The sequence below is a fragment of the Corythoichthys intestinalis genome, chromosome 18 (genome assembly GCF_030265065.1).
Source record: "Corythoichthys intestinalis isolate RoL2023-P3 chromosome 18, ASM3026506v1, whole genome shotgun sequence".
NCBI lineage: Eukaryota > Metazoa > Chordata > Actinopteri > Syngnathiformes > Syngnathidae > Corythoichthys > Corythoichthys intestinalis.
The window spans coordinates 27,445,084-27,472,706 of NC_080412.1; the positions used below are offsets into that span (position 1 = coordinate 27,445,084).

General features: G+C 38.3%; 2 protein-coding genes across 2 annotated transcripts; one reads left to right on the plus strand and one right to left on the minus strand.

The window, feature by feature from the left end:
- si:dkey-183i3.6 (LAT2 domain-containing protein) lies at positions 1–8,919 on the plus strand. The gene is made up of 11 exons (XM_057821204.1): positions 1–85; positions 911–1,015; positions 2,895–2,937; positions 3,007–3,050; positions 3,133–3,166; positions 3,248–3,264; positions 3,366–3,417; positions 3,505–3,560; positions 7,696–7,755; positions 7,829–7,891; positions 8,100–8,919. Exons 2-11 carry the CDS (start codon positions 913–915, stop codon positions 8,129–8,131), a joined length of 504 nt encoding a protein of 167 aa, XP_057677187.1. The 5' UTR covers positions 1–85; positions 911–912; the 3' UTR covers positions 8,132–8,919.
- Positions 8,322–27,255, minus strand: pgk1 (phosphoglycerate kinase 1). Its single transcript, XM_057821203.1, has 11 exons — positions 27,058–27,255; positions 22,716–22,766; positions 22,491–22,646; positions 22,273–22,417; positions 17,729–17,832; positions 17,544–17,663; positions 17,352–17,466; positions 13,597–13,776; positions 13,353–13,530; positions 11,817–11,915; positions 8,322–8,834 (listed from the first exon to the last, which is right to left on the minus strand). The coding sequence occupies exons 1-11, from the start codon at positions 27,120–27,122 to the stop codon at positions 8,794–8,796; spliced, it is 1,254 nt and encodes a 417-aa protein (XP_057677186.1). The 5' UTR covers positions 27,123–27,255; the 3' UTR covers positions 8,322–8,793.
- Positions 27,256–27,623: the final 368 nt, after the last annotated feature.

The following is a 27,623-nucleotide window of genomic DNA, read 5'->3' on the forward strand; positions in this document are numbered from 1 at the left end:
TTCAGCCAAAGCAGGAAGGACAACGGCCAAAACGCAGACGGTGCAGAAACGCTAAGCAAATACTGTTGTGATAATCTTCAATTTGGTAAGTTAAAGTACGATTTCTGTTAACTTTGGGGCTTAAAGTAGTTTTATTTTTAAAAAAAGAAACAATCCAATTGGAGCAATGAAATTACACCAAATTACTTGAAAAGAGATTAAAATTCATTAATGATGTTCCTGTTAATTTGTTGTTGGTTTTTTTGGTTCATATAACATCAGCAAAAAAACAAATCATATTCTGAACCGCTTATCCTCACCAAAGACTAATAATTTTTATTCTATATTCAATTAAAATTTTTACTTGTATTTATTCCAATTGATAATTATGATGAATGTGGGAAAAATTGATTAGTTGCCATAACAAAAAATTGGCATTGATGGACTTGGTTTCCAACATCAAAATGCCAAATATTTTCATTCTGACTAATTTAAAATGTATTTGTAAACCAATGTCAATTTAAAAAAAATTAAACAGATTTTTTTTTTTTTTTAAACACTGGCAACTTAATTGGAATTTGCCCCCCATTTTGTATTTAATACAAACTGCAATGTTCCCTTTAGTTTTGTAAGCGAGCTTTATTCTATGAATCCCAGGAGAATATAAACACGAGTTGCGATCTTGAAAGTGAAATGTGAATAACTGAGTGAGGAGCATAAAAATTTTTTTTTTTTTTTTTAATTTATGGGTCAGGTCTGTCAAACTGGGTTGTTCGTGCTTCTGCCCTCAATTTAGGGTGCATGACGATAATCTCTAAAGGTTTCGGCCAACCACTTCCTGAAGGCGCAGATGTTCACATAAGAAAAAAAGTGCAGTTGCTGCTCGTATTTGGACCTACAATAACAGTATTTTAACAAGAGTTGCTTTCAGGTATGCTGGGAAATTCCAGCGAGCAGTTGGCAGTTGTGACTTTCGCGTTGCTGGCCTCACTGAGTCTACTTGGCCTGCTGTGTCTGAGATGCAAAAGGAAATCTAGTAAGTTCTAAGACCCACAATGTTTTGTTGACTGAATTGGCATTGCTAGACTGGTTTTACTTGTGTTTTCTGAAAACTCTTGATAATTCATGATCTGAGGTGTACCTCAGAGATTGTGCTCAGACCGCTTACGTTTGCCTTGGGAAATAAGAAAATGACACAAATGAATAGATTTTCAAATGACTGGAGCTTGTTTAATTTTAGATGATTGGATATCTTTAAAAGCATCTTCAATCCATGGCGTACTTCAGGGATCAACACTGAGTCCCTTTTCCAAAATCTTTTAAAAAATGTTTTAAAATACATGTTTTTTCTTTTAATTAACTACTAGCTGGAAATTAAAATACATTTCCCGTAATTTTTGGACTATAAGGTGCACCCGACTTTAAGCCGCCACCCACCAAATTTGACTCGAAAGCATTTGTTCATAGATAAGCCGCACTGGACTATAAACCGCAGCTGTCCTCATTGTGAAACGGGTTATTTAGACCAAAAGATATTAACCGGGAAGACTTTATTGGACAGCGGCATCATAAGACCAAAGGAACCACCATGAGGCTTTGAACTAATTGGCTGCAAAGATTTGACCATCACTCCTCCCTAGGGGGAGACAGTCAAACTCTGCTGCCACCTGCTGTCAACACTGTTGTCTAACCTGCCTCCTAGCATGCATTGCAGCACTACAGATGTAAATAACAATAAAAATTCATGTTCTCTGCTAATTATGATCTGGGTCTTTGCCTACGGGAAAGCCAGATAGTGTTGTTCTGCAACATTCTTCTTCTTTTTATTATTATTATATTATATCAACATCTTATTCTCCAGGTTTTTTCGGCGCGCGGTGCAGCCCAAACCATTAAACCGATCGGCACCGTTCAAGTATCGACATGACCCGAATTTTCGCGCGACGATGGGAATTTTCCAAACAACCTCGAAAAATTTTCAGTTCGCCCGTACACGGCAATTTTCCGGAAAAAAAAAAAGTTTCAAAATGTAGCTAGTTTCTTTAGTTACTCTTTCAGTTGTTACATTAAATGTTAGCTCTGGTATTTGGTAACACTTTATCTGACAGCGGCATCATAAGACTGTCATAAGACCAAATGAACCACCATGAAGCTTTGAACCAATTGGTTGCAAAGCATTGCTTCAAGAAGCTTCATTTGGCCATCGCTGCTCCCTTGGGGGAGACAGTCAACCTCTGCTGCCAACTGCTGTCAAAACTGTCATCTAACATGCCTCCCAGCATGCATTGCTGCGCTAGAGATGTAAATAACAATCAAAATTCATAGTCTCTGCTAAGTAACTCTTCAGTTACTCTTCCAGTTGTTAATTAATTGCTAGCTGTGGTATTTGGCAACACTATATTTGACAGTGGCGCCATAAAACTGTCATAAGACCATCATAATTATGACATGACACTGCCATGAGCATGAATGAATGCTTATGACAGATGTCATTTTGTGTCATCCGGCTAATTATCTCACTTTTGAATAGATGGAAAAGATCTGAGCCTGAAATAAATGGAGTTAGTGAGATAATTTGCCAGATGAGGCTTAATGACATCTGTCATAAGCATTCATTAATGCCCATGATAGTGTCATGTCACAAGTATGACGGTCTTATGACAGTCAAATAAAGTGTTACCAATAACCCAAATAAATAAAAAAAATACGCCGCACTGGACTGTTAGCCGCAGGATTCAAAGTGAGGGGAAAAAAGTAGCGGCTTATAGTCCGAAAATTACAAGTAAGTCAATGGTTGGAGCATACTTTCATTTTGAAAAAAAAAAAAAAAAAAAAAAAAAAATGAATGGCAACAATTTATTATTATGATCCTTGTTTGTAATTAGTGTTTTGTGATTTCTTCTAATTTTCTACAGAGACCATACACGAAGAAATGCAAATATACAACCCGCACACATTGTGAGTATCAGGTTTTCTGACAAAACTCAACTAGCATTCATTAATAGTGACACATTGACTTTTTGACAGCCAGCGTGGGGGGAGCAGATTTGCTGTAATGCGATCCAAAACGGGTAAATGCTCCATCTGCTACTGTTCCATGTGTAATACTAGACAGTCTCTCTACTCATTGAACTCATTTACCTTTTCTTTCAGTCACCAAAGCCAATCAAATGACTCCATCCTCAAAGTACGCTTTTGCCATGAAATAAAAAAGCAAAATGCTTAACAATTTAAACAAAGTGTGAAAGTTTTTGTTTGTATTTTTCAGTGAGGATGCTTATCCCGGTAAGTTGTGGATCATGAATGACGACTACACTCAAGGATATTTTCTAACACACACATTAAAACTGTTTAATATTTATTATTATTATTTGTCTTCATCACAGCTGTATATTCAGTGGCTGTGTCACCAGTTGGAAGTTGGGAACACATTTATGTGTGAGTAATTTATACATATTTTTTAATTCATACAAAAAGTCAGCACAAACTACCATTCATAGCCAAATAGTGCATTTACTTTTGCAGAGATCCACTCCCCATCACAGTTTATGAAAATGAGTTTACACCATTAATGATGAAAGGTGGGTTTTTATCTAGTGTTGCACCAATACCGATACTACTAATGGCATCAGTACTGATACGGCACTCGAATGACGTCATCGGTATTGGGTAGTATTAAGAAATAAGGTGCCGATGCTGCGCAATGTGTACTCTTCGAGATTTTGTTTCCGACTGCAAGTCGCCCGACTCAAAATGGCCGCCAGTTATGACTAATATAGGCTTTAGCCATCAGCTAAATAATATTTTAGCACAGGGGTTGGACTAGGAGCAATAGCATATTTAATAAAAGTATAATAACGCCTCGGTCTCATAGAGCGTTTTTTAGGACACTCAAAGTGCCCGGCTTCTACTACATTAGGACATAAAACTACAGTAACGTAGTACACTCACAACTGTCTTGCGTCCTTTTCTCCTCTTCTGCTTTTTCTTTCTTTCTTTTGTTGCTTCCAGAAGGATAACTTCTCTTCATTTTGGATATACACCAATTTAAAACAAGCCAAATCACCGCTCACTCTCACTCTTGAGTCACGTGAGGGGGGGAGGGGGTGTAGAGTGAGTGAAGGGGCCCCTTCAGGGAACTTAGACACAAGGCTTTCACTGGCACTGTCGTACTTGTCGCTGCGACAGTGCAGGAAAGCTGCGTGTGCTAAATCTGTTGGCCCTCTCGGGGCCCCTGCTGGCTGGGGGCCCTTGGCAATTGCCTGGTTTGCCTAATGGGACGCGACGCCTCTGCTCTCAACAAATGGTTCAGACACATATTCTAACAATAAACGGCGAAATATACTTATAAACTAAATTACGAATGCATTAAAAAAACATTAGCTCAAACAACAACTTAGTTTATGTTGGTCTTAACAGGGAGCAGCTGGATTCAGCTAGGTGAAATGAGGCAGACCAGAGGGCAGTGTATCCACCCAAATCAATAAAACTAAATGCAAACACTTTCAAAATAAACCATTATAACCTCTTTAATTAAACGAGTACTCGAAGCAGCAAAATTAATTCGATTTTTTTCTAATCGAATACTCAAGTTAATCGTTTATTCGTTGCAGCACTATAATAAATGTATAAAAATATATCTATATTTTTTTTATGCTGCAAACAGAGGTTTGCAGTTTTACTAATCCATACTTTTACTCAAGTAGATTTGTGAAACGCTACTCTTACTCAGCTACTTTGGGCTACACTAGTCATTACATTTTTCCTCTTTAATCTACATATCAGTGGCGCTACAGGTTTCACCAATAAGACGTCGCAATAATAATCACATGACTCCATTATACCAATCAGACTCAAGTTTGCCGTTCGATGATCACGCTGGCCTGTTCAATCACGTGGCATCTTTAAAGCACCGTGAACAAAATTAAGATTTGACGTTGAGCGCCGCCGTCAACATGACTTGAAAACACGGATTTTACCCTCACTCCCAGTTTTTATTTGGCACCGATTGACCACGTAAAAAACCGGAGATTGATCCTTTTAGTTTCATAATATGAAATATGTTTTCTCCACGAGAGGGCACTCATGCTCTTTAGGACAAATATTGCTTCATTTCTGTATTTTTTTTTCTGTCGTCGGAATTCAATGATTTTTTTTTTTGTATTTCGTTGGCTTTATGTGGTTATGTAGCAGGTTATAGTCTAGTGCTGCAACGATTAATCGATCGAGTAATTTGATTAGAAAAAAGATTCAAACTAAATTTTGCTGCTTTGAGTATTCGTTTAATGTGGCATTGTAATTGTTTGTTTTGAAAGAGTTTAGTTTCAATTTGTTACGTTGATTTGGGTGGATCGCTGCCATCTAGTGGCAACAGTGAATTTGACATAACTCATTTCACAGGGCTGAATCCAGCTGCTGCCTGTTAAGACCAAATAAGTTTTGTTTGAGCTAATGTTTTTTAATGCATTCGTAATTTGGTTCATCGGTATATTTAGCTGTTCTTGTGGGAATATGTGTTTGAAACATTTGTTATGTGCATTGTTAAAAAAAAAAAAGTTAGCATTTTATAGCATTTAAGCTAGCGGACGTTGGCTATGCAAGTTAGCCATTTTATTATTATTATCAGTTATTTTGTTGTACTTGGATCCTCATTTATTTATTTTTATACTGTTTGAGGCTCAGCTCAGGTATTAATTTTTTATGTTCCTTATCCGATTACTTGATTATTCGAACGAACTAGTTCATCGATTAATCAACTACTAAAATAATCGTTAGCTGCAGCCCTATTATAGTCTTCCTTTTCTTCAAAGTATAATAACAGTTCAGATAGATAACTTTGTGCTTAGAAAACAACCTACCATTATTTAAAAAAAACAACAACTAAAAATCAAACATCGTAAGCAGTTTCACCTTCTTTACTTGTACTTGAGTACATTTTTTGGATGACTACTTTCACCTAAGAAATATTATTTTAACGCTACTCTTACTTGAGTAAACGTTTTGGCTACTCTAGCCATGAGCTACCTACACTAGCGTTGCAATCGACGTAGTGGGCACCCCATATTTAGCCTATAGCTAAAAGTAATTGAAAATTTTCTCATGAACTGGAAGATGGTAAAGTCCTGTGGGTTTTTTGGAGTTTTATGAACACTCACATTGACGTGACCATCTATAAAGATGTTAGCTTTGAAAGAATGAGGGAAAACTAGAAAAAGTAGGCTACCCAATTTGTGTGCTCTGCTAGCATTAAGTGATTAGCATGTAAGATAAGCTAATGCACTGGGAGCCATTCAAATCTCAGCTTCTAGAGTTTTTTTCTAGGGCTGTCAAAATTATCGCGTTAACGGGCGGTAATTAATTTAATTAATCATGTTAAAATATTTGACGCAAATAACGCACAAATGCCCCGCTCAAACAGATTAAAATGAGAGCACAGTGAAAGGTGTACTTGTTGTGTTTTTTGGAATTTTGCCGCCCTCTGCTGGCGCTTGAGTGCGACTGATTTTATAGGCTTCAGCACCCATGAGCATTGTGTAAGTAACTATTGACATCAACAATGGCGGGCTACTAGTATATTTTTTGATTGAAAATTTTACAAATTTTATTAAAACGAAAACATGAAGAGGGGTTTTGATATAAAATTTCTATAACTTGTACTAACATTTATCTTTTAAGAACTACAAGTCTTTCTATCCATGGATCGCTTTAACAGAATGTTAATAATGGTAACGCCATCTTGTTAATTTATTGTTATAATAAACCAATACAATACTAATGTACCGTATGTTGAATGTATATATCCATCTTATGGCTTATCTTTCCATTCCAACAATAATTTACAGAAAAATATGGCATATTTTATAGATGGTTTGAATTGCGATTAATTGCGATTAATTAATTTTTAAGCTGTAATTAACCCGATTAAAAATTTTAATCGTTTGACACCCCTAGTTAAAATATTTGACGCAATAAACGCACATGCCCCGCTTAAACAGTATAAAATGACAGAAGAGTGTAATGTCCGCTTGTTACTTGTTTTTTGGTGTTTGCCGCCCTCTGCTGGCGCTTGGGTCCAACTGATTTTATGGCTTTCAGCACCATGAGTGAGCATGGTGTAATTATTGACATCAACAATGGCGAGCTATTAGTTTATTTTTTTGATTGAAAATTTTACAAATTTTAATAAAACGAAAACATTAAGAGGGGTTTTAATATAAAATTTCTATAACTTGTACTAACATTTATCTTTTAAGAACTATAAGTCTTTCTATCCATGGATCGCTTTAAGAGAATGTTAACGTTAATGCCATCTTGTTGATTTATTGTTATAATAAACTAATACGGTACTTATGTACCGTATGTTGAATGTATATATCCGTCTTGTGTCTTATCTTTCCATTCCAACAATAATTTACAGAAAAATATGGCATATTTTATAAATGGTTTGAATTGAGATTAATTACGATTAATTAATTTTTAAGCTGTAATCAACTCGATTAAAAATTTTAATTGTTTGACAGCCCTTATTTTTTCATGTATTGTCACACATACCTGGTATGCGATTAAAAGAAGTTGTACTAGATTAATATGTGGTATCCGTACAGTACTGCCACCTGTCGATACCACACAGCTGTATCGGACGGTGCAACACTAGTTCTTTCCAATTAAAAGACTTGAAGGTTAATCATCGAATAAAACAACACGTCTTGTTCTTAGGTGGCAATCCCGCCATAGCTCATTACGCCAACGTGGATGTCGTGGCGCGCAAAATCGATGGTACGAGATGACGTCAAGGTCGTAGCACTTCTTTCATTTTAAGAGTTGACAGAATTTCTGTGTCACCACACAGACGACGCCGACGACTATGAAAATTCGGACTTCCTGGCGCAACACGCTCAAGAACAGGAGAGTGGTAAGCACATTTTTGTGCAGACATGAACTCATTGGCTGCCATTTATGGTGATAAATGTATTGGATGTCTAGCGACGTCAATAAGTGTTTTTAATGTATATTGTTTTTTTTAACTGTTTTACCAACTACCACAGCACATACTCTGAACATTAAACTCCCAGTCAATGAGTTAAATTATCCTTGATAGAATAACATCTTTTTTGTGCTAGGTTTGTTGTACCAGAATGAAAGAGCAGCTTGACATGGGTGTCAGAGGACATTCTCTACAGAACGAAGGCTACCACCTGGCGGTCAAGCCTTCCCAGTTTTATTTAATATTTACCTGTCTGTAAGTGCTTTGAATTTGTCTGCTTAGGCAGAAGTCTAGTGTTTTCCTTAAGCACCATGTATACTTTTTATTGTAGTTGAAAAGGAAATAAAAGCACAGCAGATTGTTTTTTTTTTTGGGACATTTATTCACTTGAACAGGCGACCAGAACCGTCGGAAGGTACACAAACGCCACATGAACCATTCTGTATGGAAACCCACTGTATGCGTCAAAAGTTGTGATGTCTGTGAATATCCATTTGTCGCACACAACTTAGCAAGGGAATGACAGGAGGACACTAACGTGCTGTCTAAAGTCTGTAATGATGTCATGTTTTCATCACAGCAAAATAAAATTCCACCTTAACAATCCTTCTACTCTTTGACTCGCCGAGTCGTGTTGCAGTAAGGCAGAAGTTCTACTCCATCTGCGGTAAAGCCCGCCGGGTGTGTGCATCTTTTTTTTTTTTTGTGTGTTTTTGCACAAGTTAACACCAGTCTGGTTTTTAGAAGCTACTCACCTCTCAGCATACACACATTCACGCGCTCTCACACACACTCGCGCGCACACGTCAGCGGGTCGAGGAGATGGAAGTTTAGACGTTGCTCAGGGCGTCCACTCCGGGCAGAACTTTGCCTAAAAGAGCACATGTACACACACACACAATTATCAGGTGTTGTATCATAAGTTAGTATTACTGTATTGGCCCGAATATAGGACGGTGTTTTTTGCACTGAAATAAGACTTAAAAAAAGTCTTATATTCGCGGTCTAGACATTATACCCATTCATGACGCTAGATGGCGCCAGATATCATTGAAGCGATGTTCTGTCATGACAGATCTCAGCTACTCTCAAGTTCAACCAGTTTGCATTATTTTATTGCAATGTTTTTCCTTATTCAGATTTGTTTCAAGACTAAAGTTACAGTTAGACTTCACTTTGATGGTTAATGCAGTTATTGCAATTTTGTTGTTTTATCGCAATAAATTGGTTTATTTACATTTCAAAAACCAGAAGCCATTCATTTACAAATGTGATTGCACTTTACATATTTAAATGTTCCGATATTAAGATTTGAATGAGGCAAAATAATATGCTTTCTCTCTCAAATATATTGTTATAATCATGTTTCAGATGTACTGTAATTATTTTCTGTATAAAAATTAATTTGGTGTTCAAAAAGTCTTTTTTCAAACTTGAGTCTTGAAAAAGAAGGGGTTGTCTTATAATCAGGGCCGTCTTATATTCGGGCCAATACGGTATTATTATTGTATTACTAGTATTAAAACTGCAATGTGCTGAGAATGAAATACCATTTTTTAAATGTAAATTTCAGCATTTGTATTAAAAAAAATATATATTAAATGTACGGAAGATAGTTTTAATCAAGAGTGTAGGTTTGGTCTCAACATTGGTAGGGACGCTATAAAAGCATAACTTGCATGTACATTTTTTGCTGTGGATGGGACAGTAATAAGACCAAACAGTTTGGGTACATTTCTCAAATATATAGTTGTGGTCAAAAGTTTACATACACTTGTGAAGACCATAATGTCATGGCTATCTTGAGTTTCCAGTTATTTCTACAACTCTGATTTTTCTCTGATAGAGTGATTGGAACAGATACTTCTTTGTCACATAAACATTCATGAAGTTTGGTTCTTTTATGACTTTATTATGGGTGAACAGAAAAAAGTGATCAAATCTGCTGGGTCAAAAATATACATACGGCAGCGCTAATATTTGGTAACATGTCCCTTGGCCATTTTCACTTCAATTAGGCGCTTTTGGTAGCCATCCACAAGCTTCTGGCAAGCTTCTGGTTGAATCTTTGACCACTCCTCTTGACAGAATTGGTGCAGTTCAGTTGAATTTGATGGCTTTCTGACATGGACTTGTTTCTTCAGCATTGTCCACAAGTTCTCAATGGGGTTTAAGTCAGGACTTTGGGAAGGCCATTCGAAAACCTTAATTCTAGCCTGATTTAGCCATTCCATTACCACTTTTGATGTGTGTTTGGGGTCATTGTCCTGTTGGAACACCCAACGGCGCCCAAGACCCAATCTTCGGGCTGATGACTTTAGGTTATCTTGAAGAATTTGAAGGTAATCCTCCTTCTTCATTATCCCATTTACTCTCTGTAAAGCACCAGTTCCATTGGCAGCAAAACAGCCCCACAGCATAATACTACCACCACCGAGGTCTTATCTTTGTCCATGTGATCAGCAGCAAACTTCAGTCGAGCCTTAAAGTGCCGCCTTTGGAGCAAGGGCTTCCTTCTTGCACGGCAGCCTCTCAGTCCATGGAGATGCAAAACACGCTTGACTGTGGACACTGACACCTGTGTTCCAGCAGCTTCTAATTCTTGGCAGATCTGCTTTTTGGTGATTCTCGGTTAAATCTTCCCCATCCTGACCAATTTTCTCTCAGCAGCAGGTGACAGCTTGCGTTTTCTTCCTGATCGTGGCAGTGACAAAACAGTGCCATGCACTCTATACTTACAAACAATTGTTTGCACTGTTGCTCTTGGGACCTGCAGCTGCTTTGAAATGGCTCCAAGTGACTTTCCTGACTTGTTCAAGTCAATGATTCGCTTTTTCAGATCCATGTATGTATATTTTTGACCCAGCAGATTTGATCACTCTTTCTGTTAACCCATAATAAAGTCATAAAAGAACCAAACTTCATGAATGTTTTTGTGACAAAGAAGTATCTGTTCCAATTACTCTATCGGAGAAAAATCAGAGTTGTAGAAATAACTGGAAACTCAAGAGAGCCATGACTTTATGTTCTTCACAAGTGTATGTAAACTTTTGACCACAACTGTAGCTGGTTCCTATGCAAAAATGAAAAAAGTTACAATAAAATTATTTTCATGGGAGAAAGTCATTTTTAAAAATGCTTGCTTCATATAAAGGATATTTACAGTGGTTGTGTTTTTTTTTTTTTTTTTGGGGGGGGGGGGGGGGGGGGGTTCAAAAATGTCCATCAGCTGCAAATATTTTTTAATGATAAGAGATAGAAAATGTATACATTTTAATTATCGAATAAATGCACAGTTGGATTAATGTTAACAGTAGAAAAAGTACAGGAAGACACGTCTCTAAGCAGCTTTCTACTCGAGTTTTACAGGTTAGCAAGTTCACACAGTCTAATGTTATGCTAACTCGATGCAGGTCGGACTTTCAGTTGCAAAATTAGTGATGTGTTCCCCACCTTCACAACATTGACGTCTTTTTACATTACTTAAAGTGGCTGCTGCTGGTCAAAAATTGTCGGGATTGCGTGAATGTGGGGGTTCTAGACATCAGCCAATCAAACGTGCGCTTGAAGGGGGAGAAAATGGACCAGCACATTCAACAAGTGAAAAGGGGTAAATGTAAATCTGAACATAATGTAAGTTCAATTCTATCCTTACAACTTATGGGAAGACAATCTAACTTACCTACCGCTAATTACCTGAACTCATTATATAATGCAAATATGGTTGCTTAAAAGTTGGTGGGGACAATTTGAGCATCCTTAAAAGTTGGTGGTGTTATGTCCTTACCGTCCCTATGCAAACCTACGCCCTTGGTTTTAACAAATAATTTTGCGTTTTTATTCCTCCACACACCTTCCAGCAGTTCCAGGCTGGCGCCGCCTCCAGTGCTCACGTGGCTGACCTTGTCTTCAGTGTTCCACTTGGCACAGCAGGTGGCAGTGTCGCCCCCACCTGCGTGTCACACAAACAAGTTAATTTTTCAAAATGTGTGCTAATTAAAGATTGTAGATCTGAGCATGATCGTGAAAAATTTTAGGCCAAATTAGCATATTATGTCAATCAAGCAAATGGAAATAGGCACCAAATGCCAATCCGAGTAGAGCTGTTTCTGCTGCACTTCCGCTTAAAGAACAAATCAAAATGTGGAGTTCAGCGCTCAGATGAAGCTTTGACTTCTTGTCCAAAAATAAATTGCTCAAAGTAGGGATGTACCCGGTCACGTGACCGAAAATCGGGCCTAAGCGTGCCATTTCTCAAGAAGATTGTAATCGGATGAAAAGGATCGGGTTTTTAATTTAAATGTTTTTTAAGGGCTGAAAGGTGATAAAAGAATTTCCAAAAGAAACTATATACGTTTTATACTCCGCAACACTCCCGCAAAAAGCGGAAGAGAAAGTATTGTAAATAGTAAAGTACTGTAACATTTTTGGAACATTTGTTCAAATTAAAAAATTTAAGCAACACTTCAACTTTAACTTTCAGTTTCAATCGATTTTAGTGACGATGGTGGACAAAAGCGGTAATGTCCACGGACACCCGGATAGTGTTGTAAAATCATGATGGTCGCCTGCAGGTGGATTAAACAACATTCCTGTTTTCTAGCGGCTGTGTGAAGGATGAAAAGTAATACGGTAATTAATCCAGTTGTAGCTAAACAATAGTATAGAAGCCATATTCACTGGAACAATTCACTGCATCAATTTGTTTATTTTGAAACTGTTATCTTATTGCCACCAAGGGGGCACAAACAATGCCATTAGGTATTTTACCATAAAGGTGCTCCAAGAGTGGCAGTGCTAGTTAGTGCACCTGGTGGACATCAGGTTTTTACCATAGCACGCCGGATGACTCAAACTCTGGTGCAAAAATATGCGATCAGGACATCCCTAATTGAAACGAAAGGTAGCAGAAATGTGTATGGCAATGGCCAGTCAGAGTCCAACTTTTATATTGTTCAATATTTACTTCGATGTCACCAAACTTTCCGTTTTCAGTACAATTTCTTAATTAAAAAAAAAAAAAAAAAAGTGATACTAATCAATAATGTCCAGCATTTCTTCACTTGCACATACTTCCTTGCCACTGGTTACTTTATGATTCAAAATGGTTTATAGTTGCCAAAAGATGGTGGTTGTGATGGTCCGTTTCAGTCATTTTCTTCCTCCTTAATTACCAATATGTCCCAAATTCTGCTGTGGTATGTCAACTTGTGGGCAAAGCCGCAGGTTGAAAAAGGGAATTAACTAGTGGTAAATCACAAAAATGAAGGTAATTACTAAATTTGTATAGCAAGCACGCCGAGCAGGAATATAAAACGAATCATATGAAAAACTAAGTATGGCAGTAACTGAGCGTCAAGTAAACTAGTTCCAAACTAGGGCTTCTTACCAATGATTGTGACGCAGCCAGACTTGGTGACCTCCACCACCTTGTCCATCAGGTTCTTGGTGCCCTTGGCGAAATTGTCCCACTCGAACACGCCCACCGGGCCGTTCCACACGATCTGCTTAGCCCTGCCCACCGCCTCGCCGTATGCCTTGGAGCTCTCTGGGCCGCAGTCCAGACCCTGCGGAGGAGACGACAGATATAATCATGCGCCACGAGCCGGAAAGGCGACTCGGTCGCTTCTCACCATCCAACCGGCAGGGATGCCGGCTGCAACGGTGGCGACGCCCGTGGTGGCCTTCTCGTCGAACTTGTCGGCGGTGACGAAGTCGACGGGCAGCGTGATCTTGACGCCGTTCTTCTCGGCTTTGGCCATCAGGTCCTTGACAATGCCGGCGCCCTCCTCGTCGTACAACGAGTTGCCGATCTGCCCGGAACGAGACGGGAATTTCAAATTCATGCACAGAATCACATGTCAAAACAAGCCATGGTTACCTTAAGTCTAACCCTTTAAAAGGCACTCATTGAACTCATTGGTTTCCATTGAATTTGCCCCTCCCAGTCAAAATTGATTGGACGTCAGTGCCGTTAACGGCACTGAAACATGGGCATTCATGTTTAAATTATTTCGATATCTATTGATGTCAATGACAAACAAATACTATGAAATTAAAAAAAAAAAAAAAAAGAAGAGTTATCATGGTCATAACAAGAGTGCATTTCTATTTTATTCATTATAATATCAATTTTGTTTTTTTATTAATATTTTGTTAATATACAACTGTATTGATTTTAAAATTACGTAAAAATAATGATAAAAAAAAAATTCAGAACGTACTACGACCTGAGCGCCTCATGAAAACACAACACTCGATGCCCTCTACTGACTAACTTGGTCCCTACAGGCAACAATAAGTCTGCACACAGACTTCACTATAAGTTGACGAGAAAGCTCCTACAGACATTGCGCCATGGCTTCCCTTAGGAGGCCGGGTCAGGCAGGGCATCGTGGCAGCTTTTAACTCAAACACGCTGCGTTCTAACGCCGAATTTAGGTGGAAACAGGACTATGGTTTTAGTGCATACAAGCAGGCAGGAGTGTCTAAAAAGTGATTTGATCAAGGATTCAAAGTAATTATTATATACAATAGCAACATGCATCCACTTTGAAACGTTGTGAAAAATGAAATGAATGGAAAAAATTAGCACACCTTTAGATTTAAATATTTACATAAAATTAATGATAACTGCCCAGTTTTTTGCTTTTAATCAAGAATTTAGACTGTTTTACGTTCATATCTATAGAAATTCCAGGATTTACACATTTATTTACAAGAATTTTCAGTTTACAAAGCTCTTTGTTTTGTGATGGCCGCCATGTTGGATTTCGTATCTGTACACAATGGCGTAACTTTACATTCAAATAATCAGGTAATTTTCAGCCAACTGCCCGTTTTTTGGCAAAAAAAAAAAAAAATAGTAATTTACATTTCTGTGTTCATACAAAAACGAATTATGTTTTTCTGTGTTTTATTTATGTAACATTTTAATATTAAAATGACGAGGCCCAGATAACCAGCAAGACGTGCTGAGGCAATAGTGACATCGGAATTCAACCAAAATAAGTTGTAATTGCATATAGAAAAATGCAAAATTTGCTTTAGTTGAGTAAAATTAAGACAATTCTGCATGGTTTCCCCAAGTATTAAGTATCTGATGTGAAAATTGAGTGATGCTGTTTAAAGGGTATGTCAAAATTGCACTAAATAAATTTTTTTTAAAAATTAAGTCGTATTTTGGGCAAAACATGATATGGGAAAGATTGCTATTGATCCTGTAAATATAGGTGATTATCTATTAATTTAGTGATTTTTGGGCATCCTATGATCTGAGAATTTTGGAGCCATTTTAAGTTTTGTTATACTTACATAAAAAATAGTTAATCAGTATTTTATTGTGGAACGACTTTGAATGTTTTGATGCTGCTGCTAATGGAGACTCATATATGCCTAATGGAGATGTCTGTTTTGGTTTTAGGTCGCTAGCGGCTTTGGTTTTGAAAATACTAGATTTTTAAGTTTTTGAAAATAGGCCCGCTACGGAGTGGCCCCTCGCCCGTCAAATCTTGGTCTATGGTCTGCAATTAATTAATCAGCCCAGAGACATTATTATTATTTATTTAATTATTTTTAAAATCAGGCTCCAAGGACTGATGTGGGGATACACATAGAGTATGACTACTAAATTTCAACGCAATTCGTCCATTAATACTGAAGGAGTGGCAATTTTAATTAGTGTCCTCACCAAAAAGAACAAAAAAAAAGTGAGCGAGAACTTGAGACCTCCCCCTGGGCAGTCTAGTATAATTATAATTGAGATGTGGCCTACATAACCAGATATGTAATGTTGCACATATGTGAATACAGAGTCTTTTTTTTTTAATTACCAAAAATATATAACCCTACTAAGGGTTAAGACATTTGCCTGGAAAACCTGCTCGAGTCACACGTTTTCAGTCATTCGTAGACGGTACAAGTTACAATCTAGCCAAGCAAATAGTGGTCCTGATGTGTAATAGGTCAATAAGAGTTCAACGTCTGTGACAAGACAATACTAGGTGCCATGTAAGATACGTAAAATAAACCATATTATTTGACAGATTGGCTAGGTTCAAGATTCCAGTCTGGCAGTTTGGGAACGTTGAGCAAGCCGTGGTTCATTAGAAGGTCAGTCCAGACCTTGTTTAGCAAAATAATGGCACTTTCTAATAGAGCTGGGAATCTTTGGGCACCTAACGATTCGACTACGATTACGATTCAGAGGCTCCGATTCGATTATAAAACGATTATTGATGCACCCCCCTCCTTTTTTTAATAAAGTTTTGTACATTAGTTCCAAAATTGTTCAAAAATACTCTCAGGCTAAACCAAACTACTATTTCAGTATCAAGTTAACATATAGCAGTAAACAAATATACAAAAATAACATTAAATAAAAAAAACTCCAGTCCCCATTCTGTATCAGCAGCTTTAAACTACATTCAATTAATTTAATGTTGTGAATCAACCGTTAAAGTTGTTAAAATTGCTCCCGTTATTCCATAATTTCCCTTTTGTCTACTTTTGACATGTGAAAGTTTTAAAACTATTTTAAAGATAGATTCAAGTCAATATTTTACCGATTTAGGAGTATTTTAGATAAAAAGTGAATTAGGTTTGCTTGGAAGGTTCGCTACAACAGCATTGCAGCGAAGTTTACTGCTTTAAGATGGCGGCCGTTTACTAACGTCCGCATCTAGCTTTTTGCAGATGTGCTGCTACCGCTACAGAGTCTATAATCCATCTAGTCCTATATAAATGATATCTACCGTAACATTATGTAGCTTAGCTGTACTTGTAGCAGCTTTTCGGCAGCAGTCAGGTATGTTGTTGTGTTTTTTTATCTCGTGGCATGAGTTGAGCTAGAGCCGTGAGTTGAGCGTTGGCATTACCCGAGGGGCCGGTTAATGAGAAGCATAATGTTTAGCTACTCCCGCTCCGTTCCGTCCCGAAGACCGCGCGGCGCGCTGAGTGTGTTGTACTTCCGCTTTACTTGGCATATTTCAATAATCGGAATTTGGATGTTTGTGAATCGTTCTCGAATCTTCCACGGCCGAATCGCGAATAATCTAAGAATCGGAAATTTTGCACACCTCTACTTTCTAATCATTTGCTTGAACAAAGTGGAGCATTTTTAGAATTATGCTTGGGTTAGTTCACAGGACTTGTATTGAATAATATTATGTTGACTATAAAAAGAAATATCAGTCTATTAGGTGTAATATTTTGAAACTAATTGTTTAAAGCAGGGAAAAATAGGCACAGAAAACTAATAGCAAGATTTAAAAAAATAAAAAAATAATAATAATAAAAATAAAAAAAATAAAAAAGCATTTGTCATTCGAACCATATGTTTGTGTTGCGTGGCGATATATTAGTCATTATTGTTTGTCTCCAGCCTCACCTCCATGTTGTTGAGCACTTTGAGGAAGGTGAAGGCCATCCCGCCACCAATGATCATCTCGTCCACCTTATCCAGCATGTTGTTGATGAGCTGGATCTTATCTTTCACCTTTGCCCTGAAAAAGAAAAAAAAAAACACCAGTTACACTCGTATTGCACAACCCGTTGTGTTCAAAGAGTGAAGGTCACTCACCCTCCGAGGATGGCCAGGAAAGGCCTCTGAGGTTTCTCCAGAGCCATGGCGAAGTAGTCCAGCTCCTTCTTCATGAGGAAGCCGGCTGCCTTCTGAGGCAGGTTGACGCCCACCATCGAACTGCGGGGAGCATACGGCGGCGCGTCAGATCGTCGTCAACCGTGGGCGCGCCGGCCAGAGCTCACCTGTGGGCTCTGTGAGCCGTGCCGAAGGCGTCGTTGATGTAAACGTCTCCCAGTTTGGACAGAGATGCCCGGAAGGTGTCGATCTGCTCCTGGGAGGCCTTCGTCTGTCAGCATTAAAAAAATAAGAGGAGGTGTCATAGATACACATGGATGGAAAAAAGTTGTTTTAAGGTGCTGGACTCATGTGCCCAGGTACTCCAATAACAATATTAGGGGGGAAAATTTATGATATTGCAAGAAAATAAAAAGGGTTTTTTTGTTTGTGTTTTATTATACAGAGCCCCTAAAGGGAAATTGACAGAAATAAAATAAATTTAAACCATCTGGTGCGCACCAGATACAATCTGGTAAACATTAGTATTATATAGCAATTAAGCTAGCATACTTCTGCTCTGCAAGTTAGCCAATTGTTCTTTTGTTGTAGCGTGATTTTCGCACTATAGGGCGCACCTGACTATAAGCCGCCACCCACCAAATTTGGCACGAAAACTAGGGGTGTGCCATCTTAGGCACCTCATGATTCGATTCGATTATAATTCAGGGTGCTACGATTCAATTATTGAACGATGATCACGGTATTGACAATAATCACGGTTATCATGATTTTCGATGCATCGTACATTACTAATTAACTCATTTGCTCCCAAAAACCTATAAATACGTTGTATTTTTAAATGTTTCAGTGTCCCAAAGACGTATTATAGGTCTTTTACATATTTTTTCAAAAGAGACATCTCTGGGTTGTGGTTCAATCTAGCTCCAAAGCACAAAGCTGAAAATCCATTTTAAAGCAATAAAACTGGCCACTGGAGGGCAGTAGCGCATTTGGCAAGACCCGCAACCCTATTCAACGGCAACGAATGGACAAGACGCAAAGCCGGAGCGCCGGCGGAAGACGACCAAATGGATGCCAGGCGGAGGATGACTGAGCAGAACAACCGGTAGGACGCCCGGGATGCCAGGCGCTGGACGACCGAGCAGAACGACCGGGATCACTAGATGCCGTTGAGTCCGTGCTGCTCGCGAGCAGAGCCCGCAGAGACTCAAAAAAATTCATCTTTTTGAAACAGGCGGCGATGAGGGAAAATTTTAACCGGCTGTCGTACCCACAAAACCGTCATGTTTCAGTTAGTTATGTGTAAATAAATTGTTACTTTGTGATCAAAAGCTCTATTTGTCTTGTTGTTTCTGTTATTTTGTAAAAGGAAAACATTCAGATGTTTGGGATGTAACCAAAGCAAAAAATAGTTGTGTTAAAGTCAAAGCTATGTTTGAAATGTATGTTTTCACAAAAAGCTTAATTTCTCCGTTTTTTCCTCAGAAATTGGAAAATTGCTCAAACTAAGCTATTTTCTAATGCCGATTTCTAAAGAATGTAAAAAGATATGAACTTACTTTTTTTCCGCTGAAAGAAGACAGTCTAATCTTTCTTTTGGTGGGTTCCATGTTTATATAGCAATAGAACAGAATTTTCTGTGTGCCTTGCAAAATCAGTCAAAATCCAGTAAAACGGCCAGGAGCGAAGGGCATCGCTCTGGTGAAAATGGCTGGGAGTGAATGAGTTAATAAAGTAGGCAAAAAAATTTATGTCCATTAATTATCTAAAATATCCGAACGATGGAAACATGCCCATACAACAAAAAGCTGCCCTTGAATTGCTTTTTTTTTCCCCAAAAAGAAAGTACAAGAAAGTGCAAAAACATTAACTATTTTAAAGGCAGTATTTATTTCTCAAAATGCCCATGCAACACACAGCTGACCTAGAGATACTCTTTTTCACAAGAAGGTACAAAAACATTAGCTATTTCAAAGGCAGTACTTATTTCTCTCAACAATACAATAAAATTTACACTGGTGGAATTAATTCCACATTTTCTGAAACAAAGTGTCTTTAGAAATAAGACTTCTTTTAACCAAAATATTTTGTTTTCACAGATTTTTGTACTATTTCGCATGTTTGTAGTGTTACTGCTGTACTTAATCCTGGTTTTAAACGTTCTGCATCTGGAGTAACTTATGTACACACCAAACAACGCACAACTTGACATGGAAATACATGTTAGCGAAGTACCTAAATAGCACAGCGCTCGGCGCTAACTAGTAACGTCTCAAAAACAACAACAATAAAGGCCAAATAGTACAAGAGGGTCCGTGTACTCACCTCTGATAGACGGACAGGGGACTCAGCAAAACACTAGGGACTTTTTCTATTTAACACAACTTGAACCTACTGCTGGACAACTGAAAGACAAGGAGCAACGAACTCTCTCGTCCCCCCTCGCTCTAAAAAATAACTTGTGCACAGAAGCGCAACCGCTGGGTCCCTGCCTGTCTCATACACAAATTTATTTTCCAGTCTTTTGAAAAGGAGTAAATCTCTCGCTCAGTAACTGAAAGCATCCATCTTAAGGTGATGCGTGCGTCCAGTAAAGGTGTCCGGGCGGCGGACGTGTCTTGAATTTCGTTCCGCTACGAGCGGCTGTCATAACGTTATTAGGAAAAATCATCGTTTTTGAAAATTTATGAATCTTAATCGAATCGTCACGTGTCGAATCGCGATGCATCTCATAATCGATTTTTTTGCACTCCCTTAACGAAAACGGCATTTGTTCATAGATAAACCGCACCGGACTATAAGCCGCAGCTGCCCTCACTGTTGTATGGGATATTTACACCAAAAGAAATTAACCGGGAACACTTTATTTGACAGCGGCATCATACGACTGCCATAAGACCAAATGAACCACCATGAAGCTTCATTGCTTGAAGAAGCTTCATTTAGCCATCACTGCTCCTTTGGGGGAGACAGTCAACCTCTGCTGCCACCTGCTGTTAACACGTGTTGTCCAACATGCCTCCTAGCATGCATTGCAGCGCTACAGATGTGAATAAGAATCAAAATTCATGTTCTGTGCTAATTACTTATTCAGTTACCGTTCCAGTTGTTTCATTAATTTCTAGTTAAGGTATTTGGTAACACTTCATTTGACGGTGGTCCTATAAGACTGTCATTAAACAATTATAATTATGACATGACACTGTCATGAGCATTAATGAATGCTTATAACAGGTGTTATTTCGTGTCATCCGGCAAATTATCTCACTTTTGAATTGATGTAAAAGATCTGAGCTGGACATAATTGGAGTTATTGTCATAATTTGCCGGATGACACTTAAAGACATCTGTCATATGCATTCATTAATGCCCATGATAGTGTCATGTCATAATTATGACAGTCTTATGACAGTGTCATGACGATGCCGTCAAATAAAGTGTTACCTCTTAACCCAAATAAATCAACAAATAAGCCCCAGTGGACTATAAACCGCAGGATTCAAAATGACAAAAAAAGTACCGGCTTATAGTCTGAAAGTTACGGTACTTAAATCCTCATTTATTCATTATCTTATATCGTCTGAAGCTAAGCTAAGGCGCTAGTAGAGTCCAAGATTGAAGTAAAGCTCAACTAAATCCTGTATTATCATTTTTAGCACACCAAAACTGCTGGTGTCCGATGCGCGCCTGAGCTCAGCCTCAAACGATGTAAAAAATAAAAGAAAATAAATAAGAATCCTACAAAAGAACAATTGACGAACCTACATAGCAAAGGTCCGCTAGCTTATTTAATGCTAATGTTTACCAGATTGTTTCTGGTGCAAACCACATACTATCTGGTGCGCACCAGATGGTTTAAATTTATTTTATTTCTGTTTTGGGGCTATGTGGTATTACCACAAGCAACTCATAAATGTACTCGTTTCAACCCCTCCTTTTTTTGTCAATGATTTGTATGGTGTGAGAAAAAGTTGTACTTTGGACACTAAATATTACCAGACTGTCCATCTTTTTCATGGAAAAAAAAAAAGAAAAAAAAAAGACTTGAATAAGCCAAATTTCAAGGGATTTAAATTGTAATAAGACTGCCAAAATGAATATAAACCAAAAAAAAAAGTTCTGTGTAAATAAAATGAGTTCTATAGAAAAGGGGTCTAAAATAAAGGACTACGTTTTTAATAGTACCCAAAAGAGTAAGAGAAAACAATATTTAGGAAGAGAAAATATTTTTATATCAATGAATTGCAAGCATTTGTGGGCAATAAAAAGTAAAATCTAAAATTTACTTTATTTATAAAGTTATTAAAGCGAATCAATTTCTGTGTTGTTGAAAAGTTGAACTGTATTAATTGGAAATGTAATACACTAATAGAACTAGAAAAGCAGTTAATATTATTTTTATTTAACAAAAATAAAACAAGAAAAAAATGTTGCTTTTTTTTTTTTTTTTTAAACCCTGCACGGTTAAAAATGTCCGGCACTCTATCACACAGAGAATTCACTAGATTCTCATGTCGTCTTGTTATAATGACGTTTAATAGGGAAGCTGCTACAGTAGAAATTAATCTCTACAGGCTGCATACCAAGCAGTCCTCTCAAGACAGAAAAAGCAACAGTGACCTTCAGGATAAATGTCAGCAGGTCCCAGAATTGGTTTCTCATATTGATTCATTTAGCGTGTTTTAATTGGTGAGTGCGGGAGCCTCACCTTGTTTCCAGAGGAGTCCTTGCCTTTCCCCTCCTCGGCCACGTGGAAGCGGAGGTTCTCCAGCAGGATGACGGACCCGGCGGCGGGGTTAGCACAGGCCGCCTCCACCTCGGCGCCCACGCAGTCCTTCAGGAAGGTCACGTCCCTGCACGCGAGAGGAGGATTTTGTAAAGCCATCCACCTCAGACGTGATCTTTAAGTCGCCCGAACGCTCTCACTTTCCCAGCAGGGTTTTGAGCTCGGCGGCGACAGGCTCCAGCGAGTACTTCTCAGGCACAAAGTTTCCGTCGGGGCGGCCCAAGTGGCTCATCAGAACCACCGACTTGGCACCGTGATCCAGGCAGTGCTTGATGCTGGGGACGGCCGCCTTGATCCTAAAATCAAATGAAGGATGTGGCGATCAATCTTAATGAAGAACAAGTGAGGAAGATGCAAACTTTTACCTCTGGTTGTTTGTGATATGCTTGTCCTTCATGGGGACGTTGAAGTCAACCCTGAAGAAAAAAAAAAGGGGGTGGGGGGTTTCAGCCAAAAGGTAAAGAAATATTGACTGTGGATTTTATTTACAAATATGAATCATTACTACCCGATGTGGGTAGTAACGAGTTACATTTACTTGAGTAACTTTTTGAGAAAAATGTACTACTTAGAGTAGTTTTACCACTTAATACTTTTTACTTTTACTTGAGTAAATTTGTGAAGAAACACTACTTACTCTGCTACTTTCAGCTAAACAAGAGTTGTTTACATTTTTCTTCATTTTTATTCTACATATTGACTTTATTTTTGCCAGAGATGCCGACAGTGGCTGTCTCAGTTTCACCAATGAGACGTCGCAACAATAACCACATGACTCCATTACACCAGTCAATGTTTTTTCTCCACCAGAGGCCACTCATGCTCATAGTGTTGTTCTGGTCTAAGGGGCAGTTTACATGGCGACTCTGCGACACAAAGACGCAATGACCGAGTTGTGGACGCGCCTTGCGTGCATATGGTGTCGGCAAAGACGGAAGGCGAAGACGAAAAATTCTGAATCCTACCTCCAAAGTGGAAGAATCTGATTGCGGGGGGTTGAGGGTGGCTTCCTCGGCATGCATATCAAAGGCTCCTGCGGCGCGAGACTGCGTCGTTAACGTCAGCAATCGTACACGTCACATTGGGCGTGTGCAGCAGTGCTACTAATCATTAAAAACAGCAAATATGGCGGAATGTCGGCTTTAATTTACTGTTTTAATAATATTTTTAAATTAAATATGTTGAACGTTTCAATTTTTTTGCCTTTTTGAACAAAAGAAAAATGACATCGCTTCGAGTGGGCGGGCATATTTTTTTTCCGGGCTGAGGGAGCTTGGTGGGGTCAAAGTGCATCATTCTCTCGCCCAGTAAATTTGCACTGCCCCCTAGGGCCTGGCATGAATACTACATCGTTTTCATGCAGAATCGCGACATTGTTCCAACGGAGACGCAAATGCAAATTTGACATTTTTCGTATTCTCGGAGAGTCACCATGTAAACGGCCCCTAAATTCAATGATTTTTGTGTTATCTTTTTGGCCTAATATGGTCATGTAATACGTTATAGTACAGTATATTAATAACGTTTCATAACTTCATATAGATGAAGTTGTGCTGAGAAAAAAGACATACTATTTTAAAAAAATCAAGACATTATAAGCAATTCATAATGGTACTCACTACCTGAGTATTCTTTTCAACTAGTACTTTTTTACTTGTACTTTAGTAATACTATTTAGAACTAACATGAGTAAAATTTTTGGCTACGCTACTCTACTCACCTCTGATTACAACAGGTTGGCTGATATTTGGTGTTTTTTTCCCCCAAAGATTGGACGACATATAGCCAATAAAATAGGATAACTGTTATGTTCACTGTGTTAAGTGATGATCTTTCTCATAAAAGGACAACAGATATATTAGCCAGCCAATAGATCGGGCCGATATATGGACATTTTAACCCCCTAAGATTGGCCGATATAATACTGTTATGTTTGCTGTTTAGGTGAAGATCTTTGTATAATAATAATTGTATAGTTGTACCACCTAGTGGTCAGTGTTACAAAAGAAAGTAACAGAAGAAAAATGTAACTTCTACTGTAATATAGACATTTACTGTAGAAAATGAGTGTTTCATTTGGGTTTCTTAACTAATGTGCTTTAAGAAAAAGTATATAAGCCTCAAATATCGCCCCCAAGAATGCTGTATGTTTTAAAAACTCATTAAATCTTTTGATTGAATACTTAAGTCCCACCTAGACATGTGCCGATTACCGGTTTCAAGGTATACCGTTGTCTGAAAACGTCAAGGTTTCAAAACCGCAAAAATTTCCCGTCATACCGACCCTAAGGTATTAGCTATTATTTATGTCCCAACAATGCATGGAGGTGAGATTCCTGAACTTTTTTGCCCTCCATCGAAAAAAAAAGGAAGTTGCTGGTATGGGAATACTTCGGCTCCAGAAAAGTTACAGACGCCCGCGGTTTAGAGGAGGGCCAACCGACATGTACAACATGTTCGCGGAGGGTAGCTGCCGAGGAGGCAATACCTCCAATATGATTTCGCATTTGTACAAAATTAATGGTTAGTGAACGCTGTCATGAATGTTTCCTACCAGCTACGAGAGTTAACTCCAGCGTGTTTAGTGTGTCTAGCAGTGGAAAACGTGGTGTTTTTTTCTCTCTGGCAACTGTCTGTGTTGAGAAAGACAGTGTGTGTATAATGTAAACCTAATACGAGTCATACACACATGCTTTTTATGGAAAATAATTCAGTTATTTTTGTTCTGATGGTAATAATGTTGAGCTGTGGGTTTAGCTCACTTAAAGGACTGCATTTATTTTAATTTTATTTAGAATATTTCCAATAATTTTTAATTCTTTTTTTATTTAAAATTAAAATTATGTTCCAATTTGCTAATAAGTTTTGAAAAATAAAAATCATGCTCAATAGAATAGTTTTTTTTTTTTTTTTAAACCCAGATATTTCAAAGTATTTTAGAGCTGTAATTGCAATACCATGATATTTTAGCATGAGGTTATCATACTGTCAGAATCTCATACCGACACATGCCTAGTCCCACCACTAATAAAAACATAAATACACTTTGCAAATGGTACCCAATGAAACTCTAAAGTTGTGTTTTTAAAATGTTCATAGTGTTCAACTCATTGATTGCCATTGATTACGATACTAGTGATAACTGACTATATAATATAATGTGTATATGTATCAGTAATATAATAAATAGTGACAAACTAATTTAAAGTCACAGCAGAAGGATGAAAAGAGTCATACGATTGGACGACTATCGTCCTCAATGGCACTGAAAGGGCTAAATAGGCCCTTCAATGTAAAGTCAAATCTAACCAATGAATGAAAGGAGATGAGTTGCCATGCAGCACATCTGAGTACATGCTGCATCCCTCGTACGCCAGCGTTACATAACTCCCCCTCCTCCCCACCTGATGCTAAGCCGACACCGGCGTGCTCACAATGCCGTAAAGTACTGTAAAAGCATTGTCTGGTCTGGAACTCTACCGGTCAGCTTTTCAGCGGCATTTTTGGCAGCCGAGGCGTGTGTTGGATGATCCCGCTGCCTTACAAACACAGCACTTTCGATAGCGGCGGAAAGCCGTGTCATTATTGGCTTCTGATCCAGCCTAACAAACAGACAGACCGAGCAGATTCTTGGCTGATCAACCCATTGTCGCCATAGCGACATCCCGCCTCGCCTAGTTCTCATTCAGGTTCACATGCCGGGGCACGTCCCGGTTTTGATGCACAGGCCGCCAAGACTCATCACGGCGTGCATTTTGCAGTGAACCTTGACCTATGCCGACTGCGGCCGAGAAAGTCAAAGTGGAACCTCTGACATTTTCACAGTGGGTGGGTGTCAGGTTCAAGTGTGGCTCCCAAGTCATGGGCACAAGTATGAAGAGAGACTTGATTCTATATGCCTAAAAACCAGTGATAAGCAGTTATTTTGTGATCATGGCTAAATTAATTTGATAGCACTCGTAATTATGTAGTTCTAAATACTGCCTCAGCACACATTTGTGGGGAGAGTCCCTCATGGACTGTAATTAAAAGCAGTTTTTAACTCAATGGCAGCCATTGACAGTGATAGACGTCCAATCCATCACCATCAATGGCAGCCAATGAGGTAATTTTACACTGCAAAGATATGGCGAAGCTTTAAATCTCATTGTACTTTATATAATGACAATAAAGACTTTCTATTCTATTTTTTTCATTTGACATTTTAGTGCTTTGCAGAAAATTCTTGTTTGCCAGTAATAGTATGAATTTAATGCACCTATTATTTTGTTATTTTTAACACTCAAAAATTGAATCTCCAAAATCTATAGGCTTTTATCAATTACGTCTAAAATAATTTTCTATGAAAGATAAAATTTGGCAAATTACTAATGGTGTCAGTCGTGAAACTGTTTTGGATGAGCGATAACGTATATAAGGTTTGTTTTGATTTTATTGCACTTGGTATAATTTTGTGTACATTTGGCATACATTTAAACATTAATGGCACGGGATGCCATTATGAAACGTGATGAAATGAACTTCCGGTGACATCAAAATAGAAACCCCACGCCCCCCGTCATTTCGGCACCTTGGAATATCTCTAAAACCAGTGGTTATAATCCCAATAACTAAACTACTAAGTATAAGACTAATATAACAGGGGGAAAAACGTAGTTAGCTAGTAAGCTAATTCAATGGTCAATTAATTTCCGTGAGGCGCCCTACCTCATGATGACTCGCTTCCCCTTGACGTCCACTTTATCCAGAGTGAGCTTGTTGGAAAGAGACATTTTTTCGTCTTTGTGGTTGCTCGTCACGTCGCGTTCCTTGCTGTGTCGCCTCCGCTTCGGTGGCTTTTACGGCTCTTCGGTGGGTGGCTAGCTCCCGAATGACAGCAGTGACCTTAACAGCGCGCCGGGATATGGAGGTTGGACGAGACCACGCCCTCTTCAACGTGATTGGCTGATTGTACCGTTAGAAGGCGATTCGTTTGATTGGCCTGCTGTAATGTCAGTCGGCTGACGTCACTCATGCAAACGTAAATACCATAGATGTTTTTTTAAGGATTTCAAACTCAAATGAGAAAATGTCATTTTTTTGTTTTGTATAAAAATATCAAGAATGAGAATGTTTTTATTATTAATGTACTCATTCTGTTATCGAAATTCTAACTCCACAAATGTAAATTTAGCAAGCTGTTACCTTCTTTTTCTCACTTTCATAAGAGACTGTGTGCTATAAATCACTTTAAATCTGTTAGAAAAATCAAAGAATCTGAACGCGGAAAAAAC